The 25,732-nt window shown below is 40.0% G+C and overlaps 1 protein-coding gene across 1 annotated transcript in view; it reads right to left on the bottom strand.

Moving 5' to 3' along the window:
- Positions 1-7,538: 7,538 nt before the first annotated feature.
- clvs2 (clavesin 2) overlaps positions 7,539-25,732 on the bottom strand; it is a 31,661-nt gene continuing 13,467 nt past the window's right edge. The window contains exons 3-5 of the mRNA XM_073492226.1: positions 9,916-10,026; positions 8,794-9,026; positions 7,539-7,632 (exon numbers count right to left, since the gene is read on the bottom strand). Of these exons, the coding sequence (XP_073348327.1) occupies positions 7,539-7,632; positions 8,794-9,026; positions 9,916-10,026 (438 nt within the window). The remainder of the gene's footprint in view (positions 7,633-8,793; positions 9,027-9,915; positions 10,027-25,732) is intronic.

Genomic DNA, 25,732 nt, shown 5'->3' with positions numbered 1-25,732 from the left:
AACAGTTGTTGCTCCTATAATATACCGGCTTTCCTTAATAACTGCACAATTCAGTTTTGAGTTTGGTCTCCCTACAGCTCCTACTGTAACTATACAATCAAAGAACAGTGATATAAAAACAAATTAATAAATATAACACCAACTGAAGGGTATGCATTCATTTTCAGGAAATTATCGATCATTTAAAAAAAATGTCATTCAGTGTCCAAAATCCCCAAAGAACATATACTTAATAATAACAAGAAGAAATACATCAGAGTTTTAATGGAGGAGGAAGCTTTGGCTGAGATAAATCAAACATTAGTCAAAGTCAGTGAGAAATTAAACGTATTAATCTAATATACAAGAAAATAAATCATCATAAAGACTGTAGTACATCGACAAAGCTTGTGATGGAGGGTTTGATTCCATAATGATGTGTTATGTGAAGAAAAGCGAGTGAAAATCAATTAATAAATCAGGTAAAAATGACATGATTGATTGAATTTTTCATGTCATAAATTACTGGCAGAGCTGGCTACTTTTATCAGCTCACTTTGGAACAAAACTCTTGAAATACTGACTGATCTTTACAGCGCATGTACTGTCATTGGCGCCTGTTTTACATATCTGTCAATTTGAAACGCAGAGTTATGTTAATCGGAGTAGTTTCAGAGGGACGGGATAGCAGAGGACATGTACATCATCGAAACTAGACACTAAGGTCATATTTTCCCTTTTTTTAATAGCCATTTACTGTCAAATATACGAGCCGGATGAATGCAAACAGCAGAGGAAGAGACTCCAAGCATCAAGGCTCAGACTGGTGCCTTGACAACTGGGGCCTGATCTGGATACATGAGGTCTGGAGCTGATAGTTATGAGTTAGCACGCTCCATCTCATCATCTCAACATGTCTGCTCACCACAGCTGGCACCATTATGGAGGAGCATTACTGTCTCAACGTACCAAAATAAATTCAAAATGAAGGGTGATCATGCTTAAAATAAATAAACCTGTTCAAATACTGTTTTTTCATCATGTGTTAAAGAGCATGCACATCCAACAAAACAAATCACAGGTTCTGATCAAAATGTAAAATCTGGTTGCTGTTTTTCTCCCATACAAAGTGATCTTGTCTCACCAACAGGATGTGATGTCTAGTCCAGTCTAGTTCAGTTTGTTTTCCATCCACCTGTTTTATGAACATTTTCAATTTTGGCATTAAAAACAAGAGTGGAAACCCTGTGAAGTTAAATAACAATGTTAAGTTTTATGCTTGGCTGAGGTGGAACAGTTAGTGTTTTGATAAAGTAGTTACCGGTCTCGTACGTTACTTTTATTGTGGTGTGGCTATTCGGGCACTCACTAATTCCATAAAGTTTTTCCATTCAATAATAACAACAACAACGATCAATTCTCATCAAAAAGGTCACAAATACAACCAGGCCAAGTCCTCGGTTGGCTCTGAGAGGCTGTTTACATCAGTGTCGGAGATGGAGACACTGTTTGACTGCAGTAAGTCATGTTGACCAATCGACTATTCAGCTCTTCTGTGAAACCCCTTGTGGATATAAGTACTATTTATGTGATCATGTGTTGTGTTGGTTGGTCAACCTTATGGCTGAATGTTGAAATCAACACATTGGTCCGTTAAGATGCAGTTCCTCTAATGGTCACTAGATGGCTCCAATAACTTTATGACTGTATTGAAATTAGTGGGAAAACCCTCACATTGTCTCTGAATATAGAAAATATTTTTCCTATGAATGAATGTATTAAGGCTTTAAGCAGGCTACTGTATGTTCATGGGGAGAGTGTTTGATTGGTAGGCTGTCACACTGCTTAGTCACCACAAGAAATATAGATATGTATTATAGTTTTTTTGGCACAAAGGCTGCTTGTGAGCTCTGCTAATGGTGGACTGCAAATTGTGACAGCATCATATTTAACGTTTGAAACGTGAAAAATGCAGATAAATTCGTCCTTCAGGGCTCACCAGCATGAAAGTTGTTTTAATAAATGAAGGAAGTCAGAGTTAATGGAAGAGGAAATGACCTCATGCTGCAAATCTCAGCTGGAATGTAACTGGCTTCATGCTTCATTCATGTTTCCCTACAGGCTGCACGCCACTGTGAGATCTTACTTTGCATGGGAGAATAACAGTACGTAGGCTCTACACGTCCTTTTCCTGTGAGCCGGTGTGTTTACAACAAGACAGCATTGCTTAGCCTAATAAATACCATATTAGCTTGGACATGATGTACAGACAAACCCAAGTTTCAAGTCAAAACCAGCAGAGAAATGAATAATTTGTTTTCACTTTTGTTGAGATGGTTGAATCAAAAATTCAGAAAAAGGACGACTTAATCAATACTGGATTGAAAACAGGTTTCTGACATGTGTTCATCAATACTTTGTTCCAAGGACAGCAGGAAAGACATAACAACAACACAGAGAGAACATTCGAAATGCTGAATTTCTTAAAATAAAAAACAGACTCTAAGTTCATAATTCTGTTTACAGTTCATACAACAATCTGTCACCTGTGTAATAAACAAGGTAGATAGCAATTTTAATAAAATACTGACAAAAGGAAAACATTTAAAAATCTTAAATGTGTGGCAAAGCACGAAGCATCACCCGATAAAGTATATTTGTAATAAAATTAAAGTCTTTACTTGTGTGTTACTGTGTTTAAGTTCCTCTACATACAATAAGTTTTACAACCGAACAAAGTAGCCTCTGATTACCAACTTCTAATAACCTTAAAAATAACCTGCAGGATGTGTGAGATTCATTTTTGCTATATTCAAGCAGTATACAGATGTTTATTTAATGTAAACTTTGTATCCTAACAACTGGAAGCATCTACAGTGGCTGTGTGTGTGTGTGTGTGTGTGTGTCTGTGTGTGTGTCCCTGCTTATGGTACAAATCTGTGTTTTCCGTCACATTTCCTCCTGAATAACTCGGACTGACGCTGATACAGTAAAAGCTTTAAGTCGTTGCTCGACTGTATCTGTGTTTTTACTGCAAAAAATACATCTTAGTATTTACCGAACCAACCACTTGATGCACACGGTCTGACCCACAGTTTATTAAAGTCTCTCTGACGTGCACAAAACTGGCAGTTCTATATTTCCCCTATAATAAGTATCAGTGATTGATTTCAACTGGTCCAACAACCTTTCTGATGAAGCAGGAGGAGATGCCTGAAAATGGCTAAAAACGCAAATAAGATTTGTCAAAAATAATATTAATCTTGATGAAATTTTAGGGAAGCAATACAGTTGAAAAGTTGTCAGTTGCGACGCTGATAGACATTTGGATTCAATATTGCTAATGTGTTTTCCTGTTAATGACCGTCTTGTCACGCTAATAAAATAACATTCCTGCAACCCCATTTCTGTTTTTGACACATTTAAAATTTAACATTTTTAAATGACGTTGTAAAGGTCCAATATGTAGGAATTTTAGTTTAAAACGTCCCTAGTGAGCTAATAGGACTGCTAGCTGCAGGGCCAACATTTAGCAAACAGTTAGCAGCAGCCAGCTGTGTTGAAGGCAGCTCAACACTTGGTTGAAGATAGGAAAAGATCATAGCCATGTCTTAGTTTTATATCTTGCTACATCATGGGCTTGTGACTTGAATTGTCAGATGTATTAACTGTGTTCATCACATGACTCCCCAACCGATTCTTCAGGGCTCCTTTTTGTCAGAAGGTCAACTTTGGTCTCATATTGCAGTTTCAATTATTTTCATGGTGGAAATAAAGGACATGTGTTCAGCAGTTAGTAACATCGAGCAGTGAAGTTTCAGATTGTAGCCAACTGAACAGAACATTATCTAACCCTCCCATACAGTGGCTGCAATGAACACAGAAAACATGAAAGTCCCTCTCCAGAGTCTGTGTTTGGTTTGTCCTACTGTAGAATCATGGCTGACCAGTTTCCTCCGTAGATATAAAAAGCTCATACCAAGCTAACAAAAACACAGTGGTTCTTAGTTCCAGGTGATTTTACACAAATGAAAACATGATTAGGAATATTAAATTCATTTTTTGCCAATAGATCCTCCTAAAGCCTACGCACCTGACTTTAATAAGAGCTCTGGCCAAACAGATGTGAAAAGTTGCCGCCTCTAACAGAAAGAAATATTGTAGGGCTTTTCTTTAGCAAAATAAATATAGTAGTTAGTCTGGAACCATTTAAAAGTTGACAGTGTTAGCATCAGCTAGTTGTCATTAGAGTGTACAAAATCGAGGGTCATTGGCGAGAAAGAGATGTTTGCATGCTACTGTTGTAGCTTGACGGGTGTAGCAACAGCAACTAATGTGAGCAGGATTTAGCAAAAGGTCGATTATTATGTGAACTAAAAAGTAAGTACATTGTACTTTCCTGTTATGACTTACATAAGTGAGCAATTAAACAATCATAACAGATTTTCTGATTGGACTGTCTGATGAAATACTAAAGTAGAGAATAATATCACTGTCCAATGTGGCCGAGTGTCATGGAACAACCAGTGGGACCAGACAGATCACACTGAGCCTAAAGAAGGAACCACCAAGGCCACAGTCTAACTCTGCTCTGCACAGGGTCTGTGAGCCTCTGAGCTGTTGTGAGTGGGGTTGACATGTCATGTACGCTGGTGTGATAGTTTAACATTCCAGCTGTCTGCTCTCGTTGCAGCCGGCCACCTCACGCTTCCTGCCTGCCGGGCCTTTCTGTGATCTGCTCAGCTGCATGTTTGCCAGCCTGACTGGCTTTTCCTCTGCTGCTCTGCCCGTCATTATGGCAGTTTCAGCCTACTTAAAGTTCAGGGTTGTCATACCTATTTGCACTTCGCTTCATAAACCTGCAGTGAGTTGGTGATTTAGCCGACACTTTCGGCTAGTGCCTGTTTCATACGCAGAAGTATTTTTGGGGAGTCAGTACAGCCTAAAAAACTGCAAGTGGAGCAATCAGAAATAAATAAATAAATAAATAAATAAATAAATATTGTACTGTATCTACACTGCAGCAGTTGTGTGTCTGACTGTAAAATTTAAATAAGAATCTGACTGTAATTCTATTAATATACTGTAATTTAAATATATGAAATAATACATTTCTAGGATGAAACAAAGACAAGACAGCTCTGTACAGAAGATAACGATAAATGCTGAAACAACCTATTTACTGCCAGTCATGTTTACATTACTGCTAACTTAACACTGCCTGAGAATTTATTTGATCATTATCACTTCGCAGTTCATTATCACTTGGTGCGTTCATGTGCTCTCAGGAAGCTCCGACATTTGAGACTTAAACGTGCCCTGCAGAGTTTTCTCGTAAACAAACAAGTTATTTTTACATTCAGTGTTTTCACAAGGCCTCAACAAACAACACGTGTTGAGGGATTTTCTTTCCTTGTAAAAACATTTGCAAAGCCACATTTTTAATATTTTCACTGGTTTGCGTTGATGTTTGCTAGCCAGCAGTCTTCTTCTTCACTACCTCTGAGCATTTGAGCATTAGCAACTGTGCCCCCTATTGCATGTTTCTGCACTATGTCACTTCAGTTAGAGGGTAGTATCACAGTGTGTAACACTTTACAGCACTACCTATTAGTGAGTTTCATGAAACCGGACCATATTTTATGGAGAAAATATTTTATAGTTTTCCCTCTGATGTGCCCCAGTTGTTCTGCCTCAACTCTGTGATTTGCAGAGTTTCTTGAAAGCACACGACAAGTTAGCTCTATTAGCTCTGTTAGCTCTGTTAGCTGACTGCTGTCACAGCAGCTTCGAACCAGCGGGAGGAGGAGGTTTTCAGGTCCAGAGGTCGATAACAGAGATGGAGAGACTGAAGACGACATTGATGGAGGAAGCTAAGAAGAGAAAAAGAGGCAGTGACTAAGTGAGAAGCACGAGATAAGAGTACATTTCAGACTGACTTTTAGTCGTTGGCGATAGCTTTTAAGTTAAGTTATATTTGTCTAGCCTTGTGTTGTTGCGATGCTTGGCTGTGTAAGCTTTTGGTCATGAACCAAGTCGGTCCACTTCTACAGAGGTTTAGCTGTTAGCCTGTCACAGCCAGGTGTTATTGTCTGTGGTTCAGCTTACGTTAGCTTGGCATGCTGCTACTGTTCAGAGTTATTTGAATTTGAGCAAACTTTGACTGCCGCATGACAAAAATGCCTGACCATACATATTTACTTAAATACATAGCTGGTTCGGACATGCCCGGTTTTGTTTGTTTGTGATTTGTATGTATGACAGTTGTGTTGCACTTAGAGACGGTGGGGGCCACCAAATCACACGAAATACAAATTTCTACATATTGGTGCTTACTTTAAAAGAATCTGCTGCTAAAAAGCTCTGGAAAGACTCTGAAAATGAGTTTGCCTAAAGTAATTTCTTATTGAACGACGGCTCACAAATGAAATAAATAGTTGAATGTGAGATGTGTGGACCTTGAGTTAAGATTATAAAGTAATACATTAAATTGTGAAACACCAGTGTACTTAAATAATGCAGATTAAACAGTGTGATTTTCGATAAATTGTCAAAATCATGCAAAAAAAAATTGCCAGTGTGGCCTTTTAATGTGCGATTAAATCTTCTAATACTGACGTGTTTAAGAGCAGATGTTGTTAGTGTGGTAATGTTTCAGAAGTAAGATCCTTATTGCCAAAGCTATAACAAATGTGTCGCAGGAGAGGGTGATATGTTTACCCTTTCTCTGCTTTTAGAAAATTACATTTAGGCATATTCTTAATATTTATCTTCATCCAAACAAATACTTGACGATGTGAGACGTTTTTTGTATTTCCCTAATGGCAGAAGAAATAATCTATTCTATGACACACGGGTCAGAAAAAGAGAGAAAATGGCCGAAAGGAAAAATAATAATTCATAGAGCCGACTCTCACAGTAAAGGGGGGGTTTGCTTTTACCGAGAGATAACTGGAGCGAGACCGAAGACGCCCATTAACCCCCCGGTAAACTCCCAGTAAACCCAGTGCCTGCCTGCCTGTCTGCCAGTTTTGTGTCCAGGAGGTTGAACAAGCTCATTATTATCACTTCTGCTAATCCTGAGCCGGTTTCTTCAAATTACTGTACAAAGAAAAAAACAAACTGCTGCTCGGGGAGCGTGGCCCACAGCCCTCATCACCAGTATACTATACAACTGTAGGAAACACACAGATGTGTTCGTTCTCCTTTCCCCTGCTCCGTACTGAAGGGCTGGATTGTTCAAAGACGTTAATTTACAGTCGTTGGAATTGGCACTTGACAAATAACTAAATAAATAAATATATTGAACAACATCAGTAGCTCTTAAGATGCCCTTCCGTGTGACGAAACGTCCTTTTTGTGTCTCGGGGCCCTTTGTCTGCCTCGTTTGAGTTCAAGAGAAACAAGAATCCAACAGCAGCAGCAGCAGCGTTTTCCAGAGGAAGGTGTTTTCGGGGCGCGCGCGTTGCTTCCAGCAGGTGCACAGGTAAGTCAGTGTGTTTTACATGTGTATAAATATTGAGTCGGGTATGCTTCTGAGCTGTTGCTGAATGTGTGGTTTAGTCCAGTGAGAGCAGCGGCTGCATGTTGTCCTCTTCGCTCTTCACTTTGTCCGGTCGTTTCAGGACGCCCGGTTCCACCACCGACTGAGACCTGCAGGAAGCAAAGGACATGATGATCACTGTAAGTATGTGCTACAGCTTTAATGGCCAGTAGATAGGAGCTTCTATGCCAGTCCTAGAGCCTACAACAGCCAATGAGTAATCATATAGACATGTGACCCACTCTCTCTTCTTTTTCCTCTCTCTCCTGAACCACTTACATTCCAGCCTCTGGATTATCGATGCATCATGTAGCCAATGACATTTCAGTAATATTTCCAGTAATATATAGTTTATATTAGTTTTTTTAAGCCCTAAATTGCAAAATTATGCTTATGATTTATGTAGTTGTATGCGTTTTGCTCCTTACGTAGGCTATTTTTGCTATCATGAGTTTAATGCTCCAGTTACTCTCACACAGGAGTATTTGGGGGTCAGAAAATGCAATTTTTTTGCCAGGCGCCCAAATATTTTCTTAGAAAAACAAGTGTTCATTTTCAGTGATTGTTATTGAATTTGGACTATGTATGAATATATGATGTGGACCCATTGTGTTTTCCAACTAACAAGGGAAGTTATAGGTCACCTGCAGGCTTATTTTTGCATTATTCTTGCAGTCAAATGTTTAACTTCTCATAAGTCTGACTTACTGTGTCAAAGAAAAATTAATCTTGGCAGGAATGAGCTTCATTAGATTTACCCCATCTTGCATGGCAAACCGTATTTTTGCATGATCATACTTACATTATGCTCATACTGTAACTTCTTAAAGTTTGCAACTGCATGCAACTGAACCATCAAGTGACTTTGATTTTTAAAACACATGATGTAATTGTCAGATAATTCATGACTGACTTGTGATGTATCGATATATGTCAGGGCTGACAGGCCGCTGTCTGAGCTCATATCGTTGTTTCTCTTCCGCTGTCTAAATGTCTTTGAGTGAATGAGTCAGTTGGAGTTACACAGTGGTCAGATGATTTACTGTCACAGTGAATCATACTGCATGGTGGCCTATAGGGGGGAATGATACTGTGAAATGTCAAACATACTCACAGCTTTATGGTAACAAAGATACTCTGTGCCAACACTGAGCAAGACTGATGTGAATATACCTACATACTGTGTCCACAGGGTTTCATTTAACCAACATGATATTTGTTTTAAGAATGAAAAATAAAAAATAATGAAAGTGAAATAGTGCTGAGCTGACCTCTTCATGGTTTTCGGGGACAGGTTTTTCTCCAGGTCTCTCTCCAGGTCTTGTACCGACAGGGTGTACGACTCTGGACAGTAGTCGGTCTCCTCGTCGTAGGCGTGGTCCAGCAGCGTTCGCGCCCACGTGCCCATATCGTACGGCGGCATCATCCCGCCGAGCTCCGACGGCAAGATCTCAGGATGGATCAGCTGGTGGAGGCTGTTCAGGTTGTTACCGTGCATGAAGATCTGCAGAAGGAGAGTATACCAACAGAAAGACAGTTTAGATTGGCCACATGTTGGAGGAGGAACTCTTTCAGCGTCAGATTCAGATTATTTTTCAATATTTTGAGTAATAAAGAACATAAAGACTGAGAGGCTTAATTTATCTAGATCATATCGTGAATTTAAGAAGCTTTAATCTGGTGTTCTCACTGCCAAAAGGCTCTTACTTTAATCTTGAATATCTATGTATCCTAATAAGGCTTTGTAGCAAAACTTGGTATGATACTCACTTAACACATTAGCCTTGGTTTTAGGCACTGTTAACTTTATTATGGACTTCTGTGTCAGTCTATATGTCGCAAAATGGGTATTGACACTTCAAAGAAAAATAATAATATATGCACATTTCCAATAAAGTTAAATCTGATTCAACAGCAATTCATCACGATATAGAATAATACTGTATTTGTTGAACATTTCTTCACTTGTTTTTGATAAAAATCCTCCAATTCTTTCAAAACAGAAAGCTTTACTGGTGGAAAGCCTGTTGAAACCTGCCTTCGTTGATTTTTGGCCACTTTGGGGCAACAGAAACAAGGTGTGAACATTTTACATGGCAAACAGTTTGATAATATTTGCCTATTTTCACATCTAGCAGTTACAAAGCAACAGTATCACTCATTTGGTGTCCAACTGATGAGGGTGACTCCAATATTCACTCTCCATTTAGCTGTGTTTTGGTCTCCACCATCTTTTGAGGGAAATATCAGGAAGCTGGAAGATGTTGTTAATACCAATGAGCTGAGAGTCGGTTGATGATTTGGATGGGTTTATCACTATTACTGACCCATTTCATATGTAAATAATCATGTAGTCCATTGTTGATCTAGAATTATTGATTAACGCTGCTCACCCTCTTTCTGGTCTTGTCTTTGAGGAAGGGTCGTATCACGGTGTAGAGAGCGTGGATGTACCAGGGCTGGTTAACAAAGTGGATTCCTCCAAATCTGGCAGGAAAACTGTCCTGTTGGAAAAAGAAACAAAAAAGTTGAAAACAGGCAAACCAGGATAATCCCATCCAGTTCCAGTTTTGTCTTTTTGTTGAGTGTTTGAAAGGCTCAATGAAAGGGTGTCATTACGTACAGTTTTTCCTTCGAGAATTGCGTATCAACAACTGATATATTGTGCATCCTCTAGTATTTTGACACACAAGATGTAATTTCTGCTGCTCTGGAGGAGGGAATCAGGTTCAGAGCCAAACTTTCTTGAGTATTAAACACCCAGAGTCACATCCAGGCTGTTAACTGACGAGAGCTCAGAGATGAATTTTTAACTTTTGGGATTTAAAAGTGGATTTATCTTTCCTCCTGTTTATCAACCTGCCTGCAGCAGCGATCCATTTAGCTCCATTTTCGGATGTTTATGTTCTGTAATGTTGACTGCCGACTGGAGCTGGAGGCAAAATGTACTTTACTTCATGAACGTGACGTTACAGAGAGGAGCGGGGAGAAAGAAAAAAGAGAAGCAGAGTCTGTAGTGAGTTCACTGAGAGTTGACCTGGATTCAAACACACAGATGATACATCCTTGGTGTATGCCATTGCTCGTAAGCTAGCAGCTAACGTATTCTCACTCTCTCAAAGTATTTTTGACTGTTTGGAGAATAAACACAAGTAGGTGATGAATACACTGTTAAAATACAACCATTGCTGATGAAAATCTATCTGATCTGTATCTCTTTTGGAAAGTTATAGCAACCTATACCTTGATTAAACTTGTGGATTTCTCTGGGTTTGAACATTGTTGGTGCATTTTGGATAATATAAGTACACAAAGCTCAAGTCTTTTTTAAATACTGTAATGCAGAAATCTTATATATTATCATTAACAGACAACATGAGGAGACGTGGCCAGGTCACTATCTTAAAAATAGATGCAAATTCATTGTGGGCGACTGTACAGGATTTTCTTCCCCAAGGATACAGACACTTTAGACTATGATTCATGAACTCGCTCAGTTTTTTTGATTTGTATCACAAATAACAAAGAGGCAGTCTCAATCAAGAGGGCTTTTTCAGTCTTCCAGCAAATGAAAAATTACCTCTGTGGCTTTACTGTCCCTTTTCATTAGATTAGTTTCATAAATGGGCTCTAATCTCATAGTCAGTAGGAAATGGTCCGGTCTATTTTGGAGTCGCCGCAGCACAACGCCTGAGGGAAATGAGTCCTTGTTCATAGAGGTTAGTGTGGGCAGTCTGGGCCTGAAACGGACTTTCCTAGAACGCTGGACACAATTATGATAATTACACTCTGCTCTGTGTGTGTGTTCGTGTGCGTGTGTGTGTGTGTGAGTCGTAATTTGGCTGTGGTCCAGCAGTATGGTGAAATCATATTCTGACATAACAGAGCTGGCTGTTGAAAACGGCTCGGGGCAGACGTTTACATAAAAAAGCTGTTAGCAGTGTGTGGGAGAGGGCCAGACAGTGAGAGTCTCTGTGGTCAGGCCAGGTTTGTAAATTAGGGTTTGACCCGCATGAATAACAAAGAACGAAGTCACAGACTGTGGTTTAACTCCGCTTGCAGGGATGTCGGCTACCGGACTGTCCGCTTTGAGGAAGATACTGTATCTGGACATCTCTGGCTATATTTACATAAAATTTGATGTTAATAGTCACGATTCCAGGAGGATTTTTGGTGACCTGAACTTACATCTCGCATTTACCTTCAAAAGTGTCATTTGTAAAATATGGCCAGAATTCAAAAAAGGTAGCCCAAAAAAATATAGGGGGCAGCATATCACCAGAGTAACGGACAACTGCTTCTCTTTGCAAGCTATTCTTGGCTGTAGCTAGCAAATTAACTCATGGCTCATTTAGCCGTGGAGCCAACAGCATTAGATTTTGCCTGGACTAGGACCTCAGATCACAGGGGGAGTCACCTGGGGCAACGGAGGTCAGTTTGATAACAGGGGATACAGTAAGGAGGTGATTTACAGAGAGTCGGGCATCTGCGGCGGGTGGAAATAGCATTTTGTTCATTTATTGTGCTAAAAGAGACCTTGTGAAACATAACAAACTCACTTGCACACATCTCCCAGCCGAAAATGTGTGGGCTATCAGACCATCACCTCTTGAGGTACAAAGTGTTATTACGAGACAAGATGGACTGGGGCTAACTGGTTAGCATGCTAGCATGTAGACATATCTGCAACAGAATACAGTACATAGACATTGTTTCTTCACATTCTGTTAAAATTGTTCAGTCTCAATTTTAATGTTTTAAACAAAAATTCTGCTGCAGATATTTCCTCCAGCACCACCATCGGGGCAAAATATCTAAAAGCCAAAACCGACCCCAGCTGCTGTATGTTCACCCTGCTGCCGTCTGACAAAAGATACAAAAGCATCTGCTGCAAAAATGCTGCCAGAGTGCAATCTCCAATGCAATTTACATTCAGTCAGTTAGTTTTTCCACCATAACAAAACAAAAAATACATATGAGAGAATCCAGTTACTGAATATGCTGCAAAATATTGACTATCAGGAGGTTTTCCAAATATTCAGCAACAAAGAGGCTTATTTTGGGGAGTGCGCGGTCAGACAGCCCCTCCTCCTCTGACTCTGAGCCTCTGGCCTGCCCTCCGCTCGGACAGACATTTTCACTTTGATGAAGCGACCTGCTGCATTAAACATGAAACACTGGAAATGGAATATGAGCTGCAGGGGGGGGACTGAGGGAGAAGGAACAGGAGCTGAATGTTTGACCTGCTCTCACCAAAGTGATGTCTGAGGGAGATTGATACGAGGTAAAGGAGATCCAAGAGGGAATGGAAGACGTGGAGGAAGGTGGGGGGAAGAGGAAAGCGGCTTTGAAATTATCTTTGGACAACATTGTTTTGTTGTTTTATTGAAAGACCAGTCCAGGATTCCCTGAGACACATCTACTAATGATAAGATAACTGATGAATGATTTAGAAGAAGAAAGAAACACTTTTTAGATGCATCAAGAAGTAATTCAGAGGGTTTGGAGTGTGTGAAATGAACAGAATTGAGTCCAATGCAGAAATAAATTCAATATTTATATTCTCCCTCAATCTAAGGAGCAGATAAATCCTGCTGAAGGACTAATCAAGCCATGTTTGGCATCATATTATTCAGATTTGTATGAATGCTTCTCTCTTAATACACCATAAACCCCACAGTCAGCCCAATAATCCAATAAATGTCAGTAAGAGATAGAAAACAAAACCACAAACACCAACTAGGATATGGATCTGTCAAACAATCATGAAGGAAATAAAGCTTTAGAACCATTAATTGGTATTTGATGACGTCATCAGCAATCTCACACTGACAGGCTGGACACACTAGTTAAATGTCAGACTAATCTTGTAAATGATTATTCTGCTGATTATTCTCTCTATAATTCAGTAAATCGTGGTAAAAAATGTCTAAATCAGTTTCCTACAGCCCAATCAAAAAAAAGAAAATGCTGCAAATGCTATCTCTTCTTGCTACCAGTGTTTGGGGCATACTGATGTTTTAGGCTCATTCAATTATTGGTTTAGATTTATTGTCATAGTTCTAGACAGGTTTCATAAATCATTTGACCTAATTTTAAAATGATTTTATGACAATAAAATGTATTTAACTCTGACTTGGAGCTCATGTTGTGTTATTTCTTTGATGTTATTTGTCTTTAGTCCATTGTTATTGTTGCCGATCTTAACCAGGACATTCAAACTGCTTTAGCTTCATTCAAAAAGGTTATTTAATATGTGAACAAGACAGTTTAAACGTCATTAAACAGCAACAGCAAAAACAAACACAAGTTACAGGTTTAAGATGGCAGTATATGCTGATGATTTGACATTAATTGTGAAGAAACTTCATAGGAATCCTGTTTAGAGGGGATTAGCTTTGACACCTGTAGTGAGGGCTAGTTGGTAGGTAAACCGCTCAAATATTCATTAAATATAAACAGCCAACTCCAGAAACCAGCCACTCAAAACGGCTTCAACATTTTCTTTTATGCTTTTGTTGTTTGAGGGAACAAATGAGCGACTGATTTATTTTTGGCCTCTCGCTGCTGCAGGTCACTGCTGAGTGTGTTCAGTTGCAGCGAAAGGTTGAAGAGAATCGAAGGCGACAGGACAAAAGTCTGTCAACACGGACAGGACGACATGTGGAACTGACGAGTCATTTTAAAAAACACAATCGCCTTTAAATACAGACACATTGTGTTTCCACAAAATCTCCTTTAAACCCTCTGTCGCTTCATCCGTCACCTCCCCCTCCTGGGAGCTTGTGGCTTCACTGAAGAGGATAAACACATTAGAAATGATTTTCTCTCCGTAGCTTGGTTTGCTGGAGAGAAACTGCGCCCACCTCCTGCTTTGTGACACGAGGCAATCCAGCAGATTTTCCTCTAAATCTGACCCAGAGCCATAATGTGCTAAATGCACTGAAGAGCTGCCAATCTTGTTGGTGATGGTCTTTTTTTTTTTTTACTGCAGTAATGGATCAAAATGAATCTTTTTTATTGTATCAGAGTGAAGGGAGAGATGATTATCTTTTGTTTTAAAAATGCAGAAGCAGAACAGCTTTTCATATGGTACCAATAGTTTCACTTCTTCCATTGTCGCCACAAAGACGGCTGCTTCATTTCCTGACCTTCACTTAAATTACCTGGTTGAGGTGGTGTTGATTATTCATGTAATCTGACAATAAAGACACGTTTTGTAGAAATCTTGATATGATACTTATGAAATGTACAAATTTAATGTACTCTCTGTGTGCCGAAACGTACAATGACAACATTTTATGCTGGTGAGTTGGCCGGTGTTAGACAGCAGACATGGTAAACCTTACTCTAGCATCAGGATATAATACCACACAATCACCAGCACAAGCTTTTGTGATTATTTTTGGCGAGGTCTTTGAGTATTTACACGAAGGCTGCAAATAACAATTATTGTCTTTCAGTTGTTTTGTCTATAAAATGTCAAAAGATGGTGAAAAATATCGATCGGTGTTTCCCAAAAAACAAGATGGTGTCCTCAAAAGCCTTGAAATGCCAAAAGATATTCACATTTAAAAAGCTGAAAACTATCTATTGTCAAAATAGTTTCCGATTGATTTGGCATTGAAAGCTAATCGATTTATCGCTGTGGCTCTTATTTACACACACTCAGTTTTATGAGCAGATGTAACTCGAGCAGCATCGAGCAGCATGTGAGCTCAGCATTATGCTGCCTTCACATCATATAGGAGTTACCTTAATTACCAATTTCTGACTTGTAAATGCAGTTCATGTCTGAGTGGTAGTTACACCTGGGAATCCTTTTGTCCCTAAATAATGTGTGTTATTGTTCAGTATCTAGATGGCTCATATTTATTGTTTTACAGTAAAATATATACTGCAGTTTAATGATTTATATATCTTTTAATAACTTAAAGGAAATGTGGTTTGTAATCTGCAGATCTGGTTTGTTTTCTCCCCATTTTCTGCTTCCAGAGGCAATTTCCAAGCTGTTCTTACTACAGTGAAACTGCAGTGATTTATATCTCCTCGCAGCAAGAGACACACAAACTTTTGGATGCGTAGCGGCATTAAATATGGGTAAAGATTAGGCAAAAGTTTTGTTTAAATGATGAAGGAAACTAAAGCATGAGTGAGTGAAAATCTAAAAAAAAGAATCAGAGGGAGCTTTGGAAATGTGTGATATATATTGTGTATAATTTTAATCCAAATTTCAAAAGCCCTTTTTTGACTCTTACATGTGCATGACAAACTGTCAACTGTAGCTCAATAATAACTATTAATCCATTATGTAAATTAAACTCAGCAGTAGTATTACAGACTGGAATTTTCTGATGTGTGAAAGCTTTTCCCAACACTTGCTTTTGTCCCACGTGACCTGAACGCAGCATCAGTGTTGTTATCATATGTTGTTGGTGTGCTGCTGTTACGAAACCTCACAGATCCAGAGGGCACACACACATAGACAGACAAGCTGCCACTACCACTGTGGGTTAAACACTGAGAGTCTGTTGACACACACACGCAGACACACACACACTGAGCCGTCATGACATGTGACGTGTCCCCGCGACGGCTGAAGCAAAGAACAGATGAAGTCAGCCAATCGGAGGCCACAGCTGCTTCTTTACTGAAATGTCTGTCGGGCGGGATAAAAGCTGCTCTCTGGTTACTCTGAGCCCCCCGAAAAGATCCTCGATGTGTCCTTTAACAGATAACCACAAACACAAATTACAAGCTTTGCTCTGAGCATCTTTCACATTTTGACTCCAGTATCAATGGACTGCTGCATCAGGATCAGAACGGGCTGCAGAGGACAAAATAAAGAGCATTTTACAACTGAAACGGATGATTTCAAAGCGATAGGCGGTGTAGTGTGTTAAATAGTGAGCTTTAGGTGTGCTGGCAGGCACATTTTTACCTTTACAGAGCCAGGCTAACTGTTCCTCCATGTTTCCAGCCTTTGTGCTAAGCTAAGCTGACCAGCAGCTGGCTGATGTGAGGTTTTATTTCAGGTATTTTATAACCAGAAATATGAATGTCACGCACCAGTGACTATGACGTCATTATATAGACTGACCCCTCAGCACCTCCAGCTGTGAATCACTTCCCTGATAGAGGGGCTCGGGTATCTAGGGCTTCAGTTAAGATAAATAAAAGAAACCTGCAGGCATCAGGCAACTGAAAGCAAAACTCTTGCACGAACATGCCCGACCTGATGCAGGTGACCTAGTTGAAAGGGGACTTTTGATGGCCACTCATCCAGGTTGTGTAATGCTCATAATTTCCCTCAACTAGAAAGAACAAGGACAGCAAAGAAAGCTCAACTAGGGCCTGGACAGAGCAGAGTCTGGCTGACAGTCTGTTTGGATGAAGTCTGCACAGTGTCAACAACAGAATCAGAATGAGTCTGACCTGAGTGTGTCATTCCCCACCTCTCTTAAGCCTTCACAATAGGGCGTGGTCACACCCTGATTGGCTGGGAGGGGAATGCCTCAAGCTGCTTTTCACTCATTTATTATTAGGAGTCAGTCTTCACACCTGCAACAGGTGATCTGAATCCACGGCAATCAATGCAGGGGGATTTTGACATTCATTTGGAGGATGAAAAATAAAATTAAGGAATTTAGAAAGAAAAAAAAATGTCCCCACCACTTTTAATGTCATAAACACAGGAGAGAAAACAAGTTAGATCAGACTAAGAAAAAATCACTTCACCTGCCCCTCAGGGCTTCTGCATTTATCTAACCAACTAACAGTCAATAAAATAAAATCAATCAGGGCATTAACACATTTTCTTGCAAAATGTAGAATAAAGAATAAAAAATTCGACTGTGAAATCAATCTCAAGTAAAAGTGCAGCAGCAGCAGGAAACAGGAAGAAGAAGACAAAGACGACGTCTGTCAGGATCACAGCAGAGACGGCCTTCATGTGAAGAGGAAGACGGAGGGAAGCTGTTCTGTCTGTGATGTATGAAGTGTTTCCTACAGCTGAACCTGCTGAAGCTGTAACATCAGGTTGTACAGAAATTCAACCTGTGAGTCACCGGCTGCTCATTTATTATTTAGCTTATCAAATGGGAGCTGTGACAGCGGAGCGAGGCAGGATGGAACCAGACGACGGGAAACAGATCCACATCAGCCCCTCAGCGAGCCTTCATCATCCAGCCAGCCACAGATACAGCCGGTGAAATCACTGAAGACATTTGAGCAATACATGAGCTGAGCTGCCTCAGAATGTCTGGCTGGAATGACTTCATTTCAGTTTCCATCTCTACTGGTCACACGAACATGAGCCTCAAACATAGATGAGACCTGAGGCTGACTTTTTCTTTTTTTCCATGGAAAATAAATATAAATAAATTTGTCTTCTCCTTGGTTTGGGAGGGTCAATTAATGTCTAAGACAATATATAATGTTTTATTCTAACATGACAGAAATGTTGGCAGTAAGCAGTGGAGTCCACTATTTGCAAGTGAGGGACCTGTTTTCACAGCTTTAAATAGAAAAGAAAACTGACCCTGGCAAAACATTTTATTTTTCACCTTCAAAACTCTTCAACTCTCCAAACCATTTTTGTATTCACCTGTTTTCACAGATGAAAAAGAAAATCTCTGGGTCACCAGAATGTTTCTTCTTTGCCTCTAAGGGCTTCCTCACTTTTACTTGGAACAAAAAAAAAAAAAGATCTGGAAAAATATTAAGGGTTTCTAACATGGCAGAAATGCCATCATTTTATTGAATATTTTTGCTGGCAGTATGCGTGAGTGCACTACTTATTCACACAACCTTTGTGTTCCTTGCAAAACATTTTATCTGTAACTGTATCTCTAACCTTTTTATTAACCTGCTTTCACAGATGGGAAAAAAGAACAACTTAAAACTTACAGTGGATCTCCTGAATTCTCCTTACAACTCAGGGCTTGTGTACTGACTATTGGGGATAAAACTCAAGGTCTGGTGAAAATATTCTAGTTTTTTCTTTACAAATGAAAAAAGTGATAAAAAATACATAAATAATATGAATTGCTAGGTGTAAAAAATATCTGCGATCCATTTTATAAATCTTTCTCTCCCCTGATGTGTGATTTCTACAAGACAGACCTCAAACACTGCAAACTGAACTTCCAGCTTTTGGTTTGAATAATCTGTAACATCCAGGATTTCTGTGAGAGAGCGAGTCCATCAGCACTCTACCGGCACGAAGCTGATGTTACAACATCTGACATGTGTCGTCTACCGCTCTATATGTGTCGGGGTTGTGGTCATACATCTTCTCTCTCTCTGTCATGATTTTTCCGTCGTTCTCCAGCACATCAGGTTGATGAGCTCCCTCCACTCTGCTCTGTTCCTGTCACTTCCCATCCACCCAAAGATGAGTAAACGTCTCCTCCAGTGAAAAAAAAGGGGAAAACAGTGAGTTCAGAGAAAAGAGGAAGACATCCATTTGAGTGCTTTTCTTTGCAGGATGTAAAGTGTAGCCTGGAGTGATGACATTGTTTTGCTGCTGGCTTGTTCTTTAAAAGGCCACCTTAAAGAGGAGACTCTGACTGGAGTTAATGCTGGGCTTAAAAGAAGGAGGTAAATCAACAGTGAATCTAACTGTGTGTGACAGGAAACAGAGAGCAGAGCTGCTTCACTCGTCTCTGTGGGTTGAACATTTTTACCCATGTGTCACTTCTAGTCAGAAAATCCCTAAAAAATGTCAAAGACGAACTAGTTTATGTGATAAATTAGACCTTTGAGTTCACTTTTCCAAAGACGAATGGACTCTTCTTCCATCTTTCATCTGTGTCCACTCAGCGCTCCTCTTCCTCTTCCCCTTCCTCTTCCTCCTGCTGCTGCTCCTCCAATATGTGTCCATCTCTGCCCTCCTTTTCAACAGTCAGACCTATTCCTTTTCTCTCCATCGTCACGCTCAAATCATTTATCCCATCTGTTCCTTCAAATATCATTTCAATCATATCTTTTCTAAGTCTGATCTTAGTTAACAAGGAACTTACATTTTTTTTGGGTTTCCATGTGAGGTGTTAAAAAAACACCACAATGGTTCACGAGGGGTGAGCTGTCATTTGTCTGTCTTCTTCTCTGGCGCTGTAATCAGGGAAATAAAAGCGCAGCAAAGGAAAGACTCACAGACAGAAATCTTTCTATTTGATGAATAACAAGGCTGTGCAGACAATGAGAGAAAACGTTTCCATCCGTGTTGGACTTTCCTCGGTGCCGAAACGAGGCACGATGAGTCACCCCATATGTGGGTGACTCTACAGGTGCACCTCCGTCAGTCATCTCGGGCCTGATTGAACACACGCGAAGCTGACTGCCAGCAGGTCAGGTCATTAGAAACACACCAGAGCAATGCAACTCCACAGTAATGACACGTTCTCACACACATACTGACATAAATACTATAAATAAGCCACTAGAGTACCTATCTGAGTTCAAATTAGAGTAAAATGTGATCATTTCCTATCTTTTAATTTCTCTTCATTTTTTATATTTCATATGATTTAAATGTGACAACGTGGCAAAAGGTAAGACATCAAAGAATATGACAAGAAAAACTAAAGGAAAAGAGTCTAAAGTAGAAAGAGAGGGAGAAAAGAAAAAAGCATGGGAGGTCCACATGACAAACGGAACAGCGATGATAAAAATAACTATCTTCACTTAAATGATTGCCATCCCCACTGCACTACTGTAAGTACTGGAGGTGTCATGATTCTTCAACTCCATGATTCAGTTCCATTTTTGATTCAAACACTACGATGTCATTGTTCATCTGGATGTGTAAAAATCAACAGCTCATTGGGTTCATGTCCTGACAACTGGGATTTACATTTTCAAATTCTTCTTTAAATAGATTGGGGGTATTTTGCAACAACAGTTGGATTTTATCCTGGTGGCTTTTTGCAGGTCAAGGTCAGTCAAGTTCAAATAGTATTCACCAAAAATAAATAGTCCAGGGTTTAACAAAAAATACCACCCTTCAGTGATTCAAGTCTAAGCAACAGAAGATAGAAATCCAGTTTTAGTTTCTCAAGTGTGTCCTGAGTAAACCCTCGTCCCAAACAAATCAATAAAGAAAATAAACCCAACATCTCCATCGCTGTATCATCTCTGTGCACACACGATGAGTGCCTGTGAGTGCAGCTGCAGACTACCGGTAAGCTAGTGACCGCCAAATTCTGATCAGGTCATCGTTGAGTCCAAGTGGATGTTTATGCCAAATTTGAAGAAATGCCTCAGAGGCATAGAGATACTTTGCAGATCCTGCTTTTGATCTTGAAAGCTCCTTGCGATGGATTTTTGATTTCGAATCAAAATCGTGAAGCCCTGACTATGAACCATCCCTATTGTTACCTTATGATGGTGATAACACTGATACTAACCAGCAGCATATGCCCTTTATTCTCATTACAGCCTTCAAGTCCTCCATTTTATAAACTCACCTACAACATTGTAAATCCAAAAACGCTAAAATATCCGACTGCAGTAAAACTGGTTCACACTCAGACTGAAAGCTAATGACGGAGGAGCCACGAGCACAAATGTTTTAGTTGCCTTCCTCAGTGATCACCATCCAGCCTCATTTAAACAGGTAGACACTGCCAGGTGCGCATAATTAGACCAATCAGAGCACAGAGCAGATTGCAAGGAAGAGATGTGTCAGCACACATCGACTGAAGGAACAGCAACAGATGCCAAAAAATACACTTTCATCATTAAATTAAATGAAAGTAATGAGAGCGTAATCCCTCTGGGTCATTCCTGACTGCAACTCTCTTCCTTTCTACATCAGAAAACTGCAGGTTTGTCACATATAAAGAGACGTGAAAGGTATCAGAAGTGACTTTACAGTTTCTTTCCTGCCAGAGATTCACACTGAGAGTGAAGGTCACACCAATTAAACTGCAGCGTCTGCAGGCTAATATAATACTGGCAACTCCACTCAGGAGCTGAGAGAGGGAAGGAAGCAGAGAAATGAAGTTTCTCTCCAGCACAGAGATCAAACATGCATTTAAATATATGTGTGTGTGTGTGTGTGTGTGTGTGCATGTGTACTTAATATATGTTTTCATTTCAGCTGCCTGTGGAGTGTTTTGCTCGACCTGAACAGGCGTTCTCAACTTCCATTTAAGCTGAGCATTCATGTGTCTCTTGGCTTTTAGGTATGTTCGGTGATATTTAAAGGATAAGTTCGCCCGAAAATGTAAATTCAGTCATTATCTACTAAGCGTTGCAGCATTCTCCTAAACAGCTAAAGTAGCTGGGGACTTGTTTTAAAGCGAAAATCCTAAAACATGGTCCACACAAGTACTTAAACGCAAACGCAAACGACTGGTCCAGCTGGCACAGACGCATGTACCAGTGACAAAGTGTCATTAATATGCCGATGCATCCGGACATCAGCCAGAGCCTCATCAAACTGATAAGCAGTGGTTGTTTTTAGGAGAATTGAACCCAAACAGATCGCGTCAGCTTTTTTTGTTGTTTCATGCACCGCTCAGACTGCAGCTCCTGCTTGATTGTGTTAGGATTTTCAGGTGACGCACTCCAGAGCTCATAAACCCATGAAATCGATCTTATGTACATTCAAGCGTCTTTGTTCGTGTATTAGTGTGAACAGTGTTTCTGTCCAACAAAACCAACAGAGAAAACAAACAAAACAAAACATAAAACGATAATTACAAGCCAACAAGGCAGCCAAACAGGCAACCGTAGTTCGAGTCAACCCGCTGGGTATTTTTAAGGAGATTGTGAACATTTCCAGCATTGTTTTGGTGACGCAACCAGGTGTTTTTAAGGAGTCATGGAGACATCTCCATCCACATTATGGTGTCAAAACCGGATGTTTTTTTAAGAAGACCTGCGGACGTTTTCTGTTGTGGTGACTAATACTGGCTATTTTTCACGGGAAGTTGGTCCATATCAAACTGTGATCGTGGCGATCAAATCAGATACGGATACTGAGTCAAACCATGATGTTTTCCCAACCCTAACCAAGTGTTTTTGTGCCTAAACCTAACCAGAGCAGTGATGTGAAAATGTAACCAGAAAGTAAAGTTGCAACATAAAGATCCAGTTTTAATCTGTGGTTTTGCAGAAACGTACTTACCTAACATTGATTATGGCGACTGGGTAGGGAGACATTTCATGTTTTTTTTTCAGTTGTTTTTACGTTTTAAAACAAGTCCCCATCTACTTCAGTTGTTTAGGAGAATGCTGCAACACTGTTTTACTGTGAAGCTCCAGAAATGTTTTGTGGACTACGAATCTTCACCTGACTTTCCATAAATAGATAATGACTGGATTTAAATTTTTCATTCCTTTAAGAAGATTATGTTTTTAGATGTATTTGTCTGTTAGCACATTGTCTGAAAAACTAGCTCAAATGTCTCTGAACGAATGACAAAACCCTTTCCCCCCTCATTTATTGCAGTGTGTCTCAGCTATGCCAGGTTGCTGGCCCTCGTCTGTGTGTTCATCTTGTGTGTGTTTGCTGCAGTTGACCTGAGAGTCCAGATTGTGGGCCGGAGCTCAACAGATCTTGTCCTCCTGCCAAACACACGGAGGGAAGGAGAGAGACGCAGTGACGGAGGACAGAGTTGGCCGATCTTCTCTGTTTCATCACTGCATCATGATTCCTGAAGCCTAATTATACACCGAGTCAAAAGAGTCTCTGATTATTCAAATTCCTCCACCACAACACGTCTTTTCGAGTGTTTGAACAAATGCCGTTGTTTTCTGGTGAGGACGCTTCCAACTAAACAAACAAAAAAGCAGGATATTGGCAGAGAATATCGGCTGCTGGCAGCGTCTTTTTAAACAGGCTTCAAAACCTCATATCAGTCAAACGTCGTGTAATCCATTTTATTGAAGTGGGAGAGACGGCTGAGGTCTTCTTCCAGCTGCAGTTTCGAGATAAAGGAAACAGTGTCAATCAATACTGCAGTGTTTGTAAAGACAGACCTGGTCGTTCACAACAAAACTGTCTCATTTTCTGTTTACTGACTGTTATCTGCAGGTAAACTGGGAGGAAATCTGATGTAAAAAGGAGGAATTTGTCTAATGAAACACGTTAAAAACGAACATGTCTGAGATACAGTAGGTCAGAATCTACTTCATGTGTTTTCTGCAGATGCCGTTGGCACAATTTTCTCAGGAGTCCCAGTTATTCTGGAGGTGTCTGTATGTTACATAACGACGCTAATGCAGAGTAAATCCACAGAGGATCCACTGACTGGAGCTGTACTACTGTATATGTTAATGTGGTCTAAATATCTGCAGATATTCAGGATCTATACAGGGACATGTGCACTCATACTCAAAGAAAAATGAATAATCAATGAAAGCAAGGAATTGAGAAATGGTGTTTAACTGTGAGAAATAACTAGAGAGACATTGATTGTCTTCCCGCCAGGCTCGCTGAAACCCAAAGATATTAAATTAAAAAGGACGTACAACAAAGGAAATCAGCAACTTATCACACAAGAAGATTCAACAAGCTGTGTTTGACAATTTGGCAAGTGAGATGATTTAAATAATTAAATCGCTCAAAATGCCTATGCCTAAGTACTCGGCAAATTGAAATATGGCCTGATGGTGGCGCTCCAAAGTCATTTAGATTCATCCTCATGAAACTATGATTATCTGTACAAAATGTAGTGCCAATCAATCCACTTGATGTTATAACGTAAAAAAAACGTGACTCCCTGGTGGCACAAGATGAAAAGTCAGGTGATTATTCAGAAGGTACACATGAAGGTGGTAATCAACAATTCATCTTGTAGTTATTAGAGCATTTAATTAAAAAACAAAAAGGTCGACCTCGTGGAGGATGCTACAAAAACTCAAAGCTCAAAGACCACCTGTGCATACAAAGAAATGTTTGCAATTCTCTTTTAAATGGGCAAATATCCCCTTTTATAGCGTAAGAAGTCTTGATTGAGTGACATACAACTACTGTACATGTGGTTGTGCTGATTCTGTAGATGTGTAAAACTTGGCGATACTGTAAAAAAATGACAAAACACAAAAGTGTGCAAAGACAGAAAGGTCTTCATGTGGTTCTCTATTTAATTTCAGCGACAGGATTTTGTATTTAGTAATTTTTTATTCCTGGTCATTGCACAATTAATTATACATCACACATTTACAACAACACATAATAAATTTACAGTATTTTCTGGTGCGTTCACTGGCCAGCCAAGCAGCCGCCTGTGAGCGTCTTGGGAGTAGAAGAAGGAGAAGAGAGCGAGATGAAGAAATGTGTTTGCACACGCACACAAACGGGCAGACGCACAACAAAAGGGAGCCCATCTGGAGGAGAGGGCAGAGCAGATAGCACGGCAGTCCGACACGTTGCTGTGGCAACGTGGCGAGGGTGGGATGTGGCGGGAGGGAGCCGGGGAAGGGTGGAGGAAGACTGAGAAGGAGGAGGAGCGCGGGGGGTACGATGGAGCACACTGAGGCTTCTTAAAAATAAAAACAGGAAGAAGATTCTGGAGGATTTCTGTCACTATGTCTTTCATTTAGGATTGTATTATGTTGCTATGGAAATGACTTATTAATATTTCTCATAATTACTGTGATTATTTCTGATTATTGAACTCATTTTTAAAACAAAAAGATTAAAATCAGAAGCTGCAGTCTTTCAGAAGCCGTCCTGCTGCTTCTGTCTCTGTTGAACAACGATGGAGTGACTGAACTGAAAGAGGGAGAGAGGGGGGAGAGATAAGGGGGAAGGGGAGGATGAAGATGTTGCTAAAGAGAGAGGGGGGAGGGTAAAGAAAACAAAAGTGAAAGGGGTGGGGAGGCCAGAGGGGACAAGGCGGGAGGAGGAGGAGGAGGAAAAAAGACGTCCATGATATGGATTCTCTTTAAATCAATGTTTTAAGAGGAAGACGACGGTGTGGCAAAATCGATGAGCCCAGCTCCTTTGTTGCTTCAGACTGTGTTGAAGTGGAAGTGGAGGTCTAAGAAAAGGTCAAGATGTCAGTTGAAAGCACATTACATGACTACAAGACAAGACTGATGCACTAATGTTCTCTGCATTGAAGCTGTGCTGTACATTGTGTGGACTGTATGTGATGTTTTCATTGTATCTGGTGACACCAAACGTGATTTACCTGCCTTGGATGGACAATAAAGTTGTAAAGAAGAAGTTTGATGAAGAATTTTTTTTTTAAC

Source organism: Pagrus major, chromosome 22 (assembly GCF_040436345.1).
Source record: "Pagrus major chromosome 22, Pma_NU_1.0".
In the NCBI taxonomy this organism is placed as follows: Eukaryota; Metazoa; Chordata; class Actinopteri; order Spariformes; family Sparidae; genus Pagrus; species Pagrus major.
This window is presented reverse-complemented; position numbering and strand designations above follow the sequence as displayed.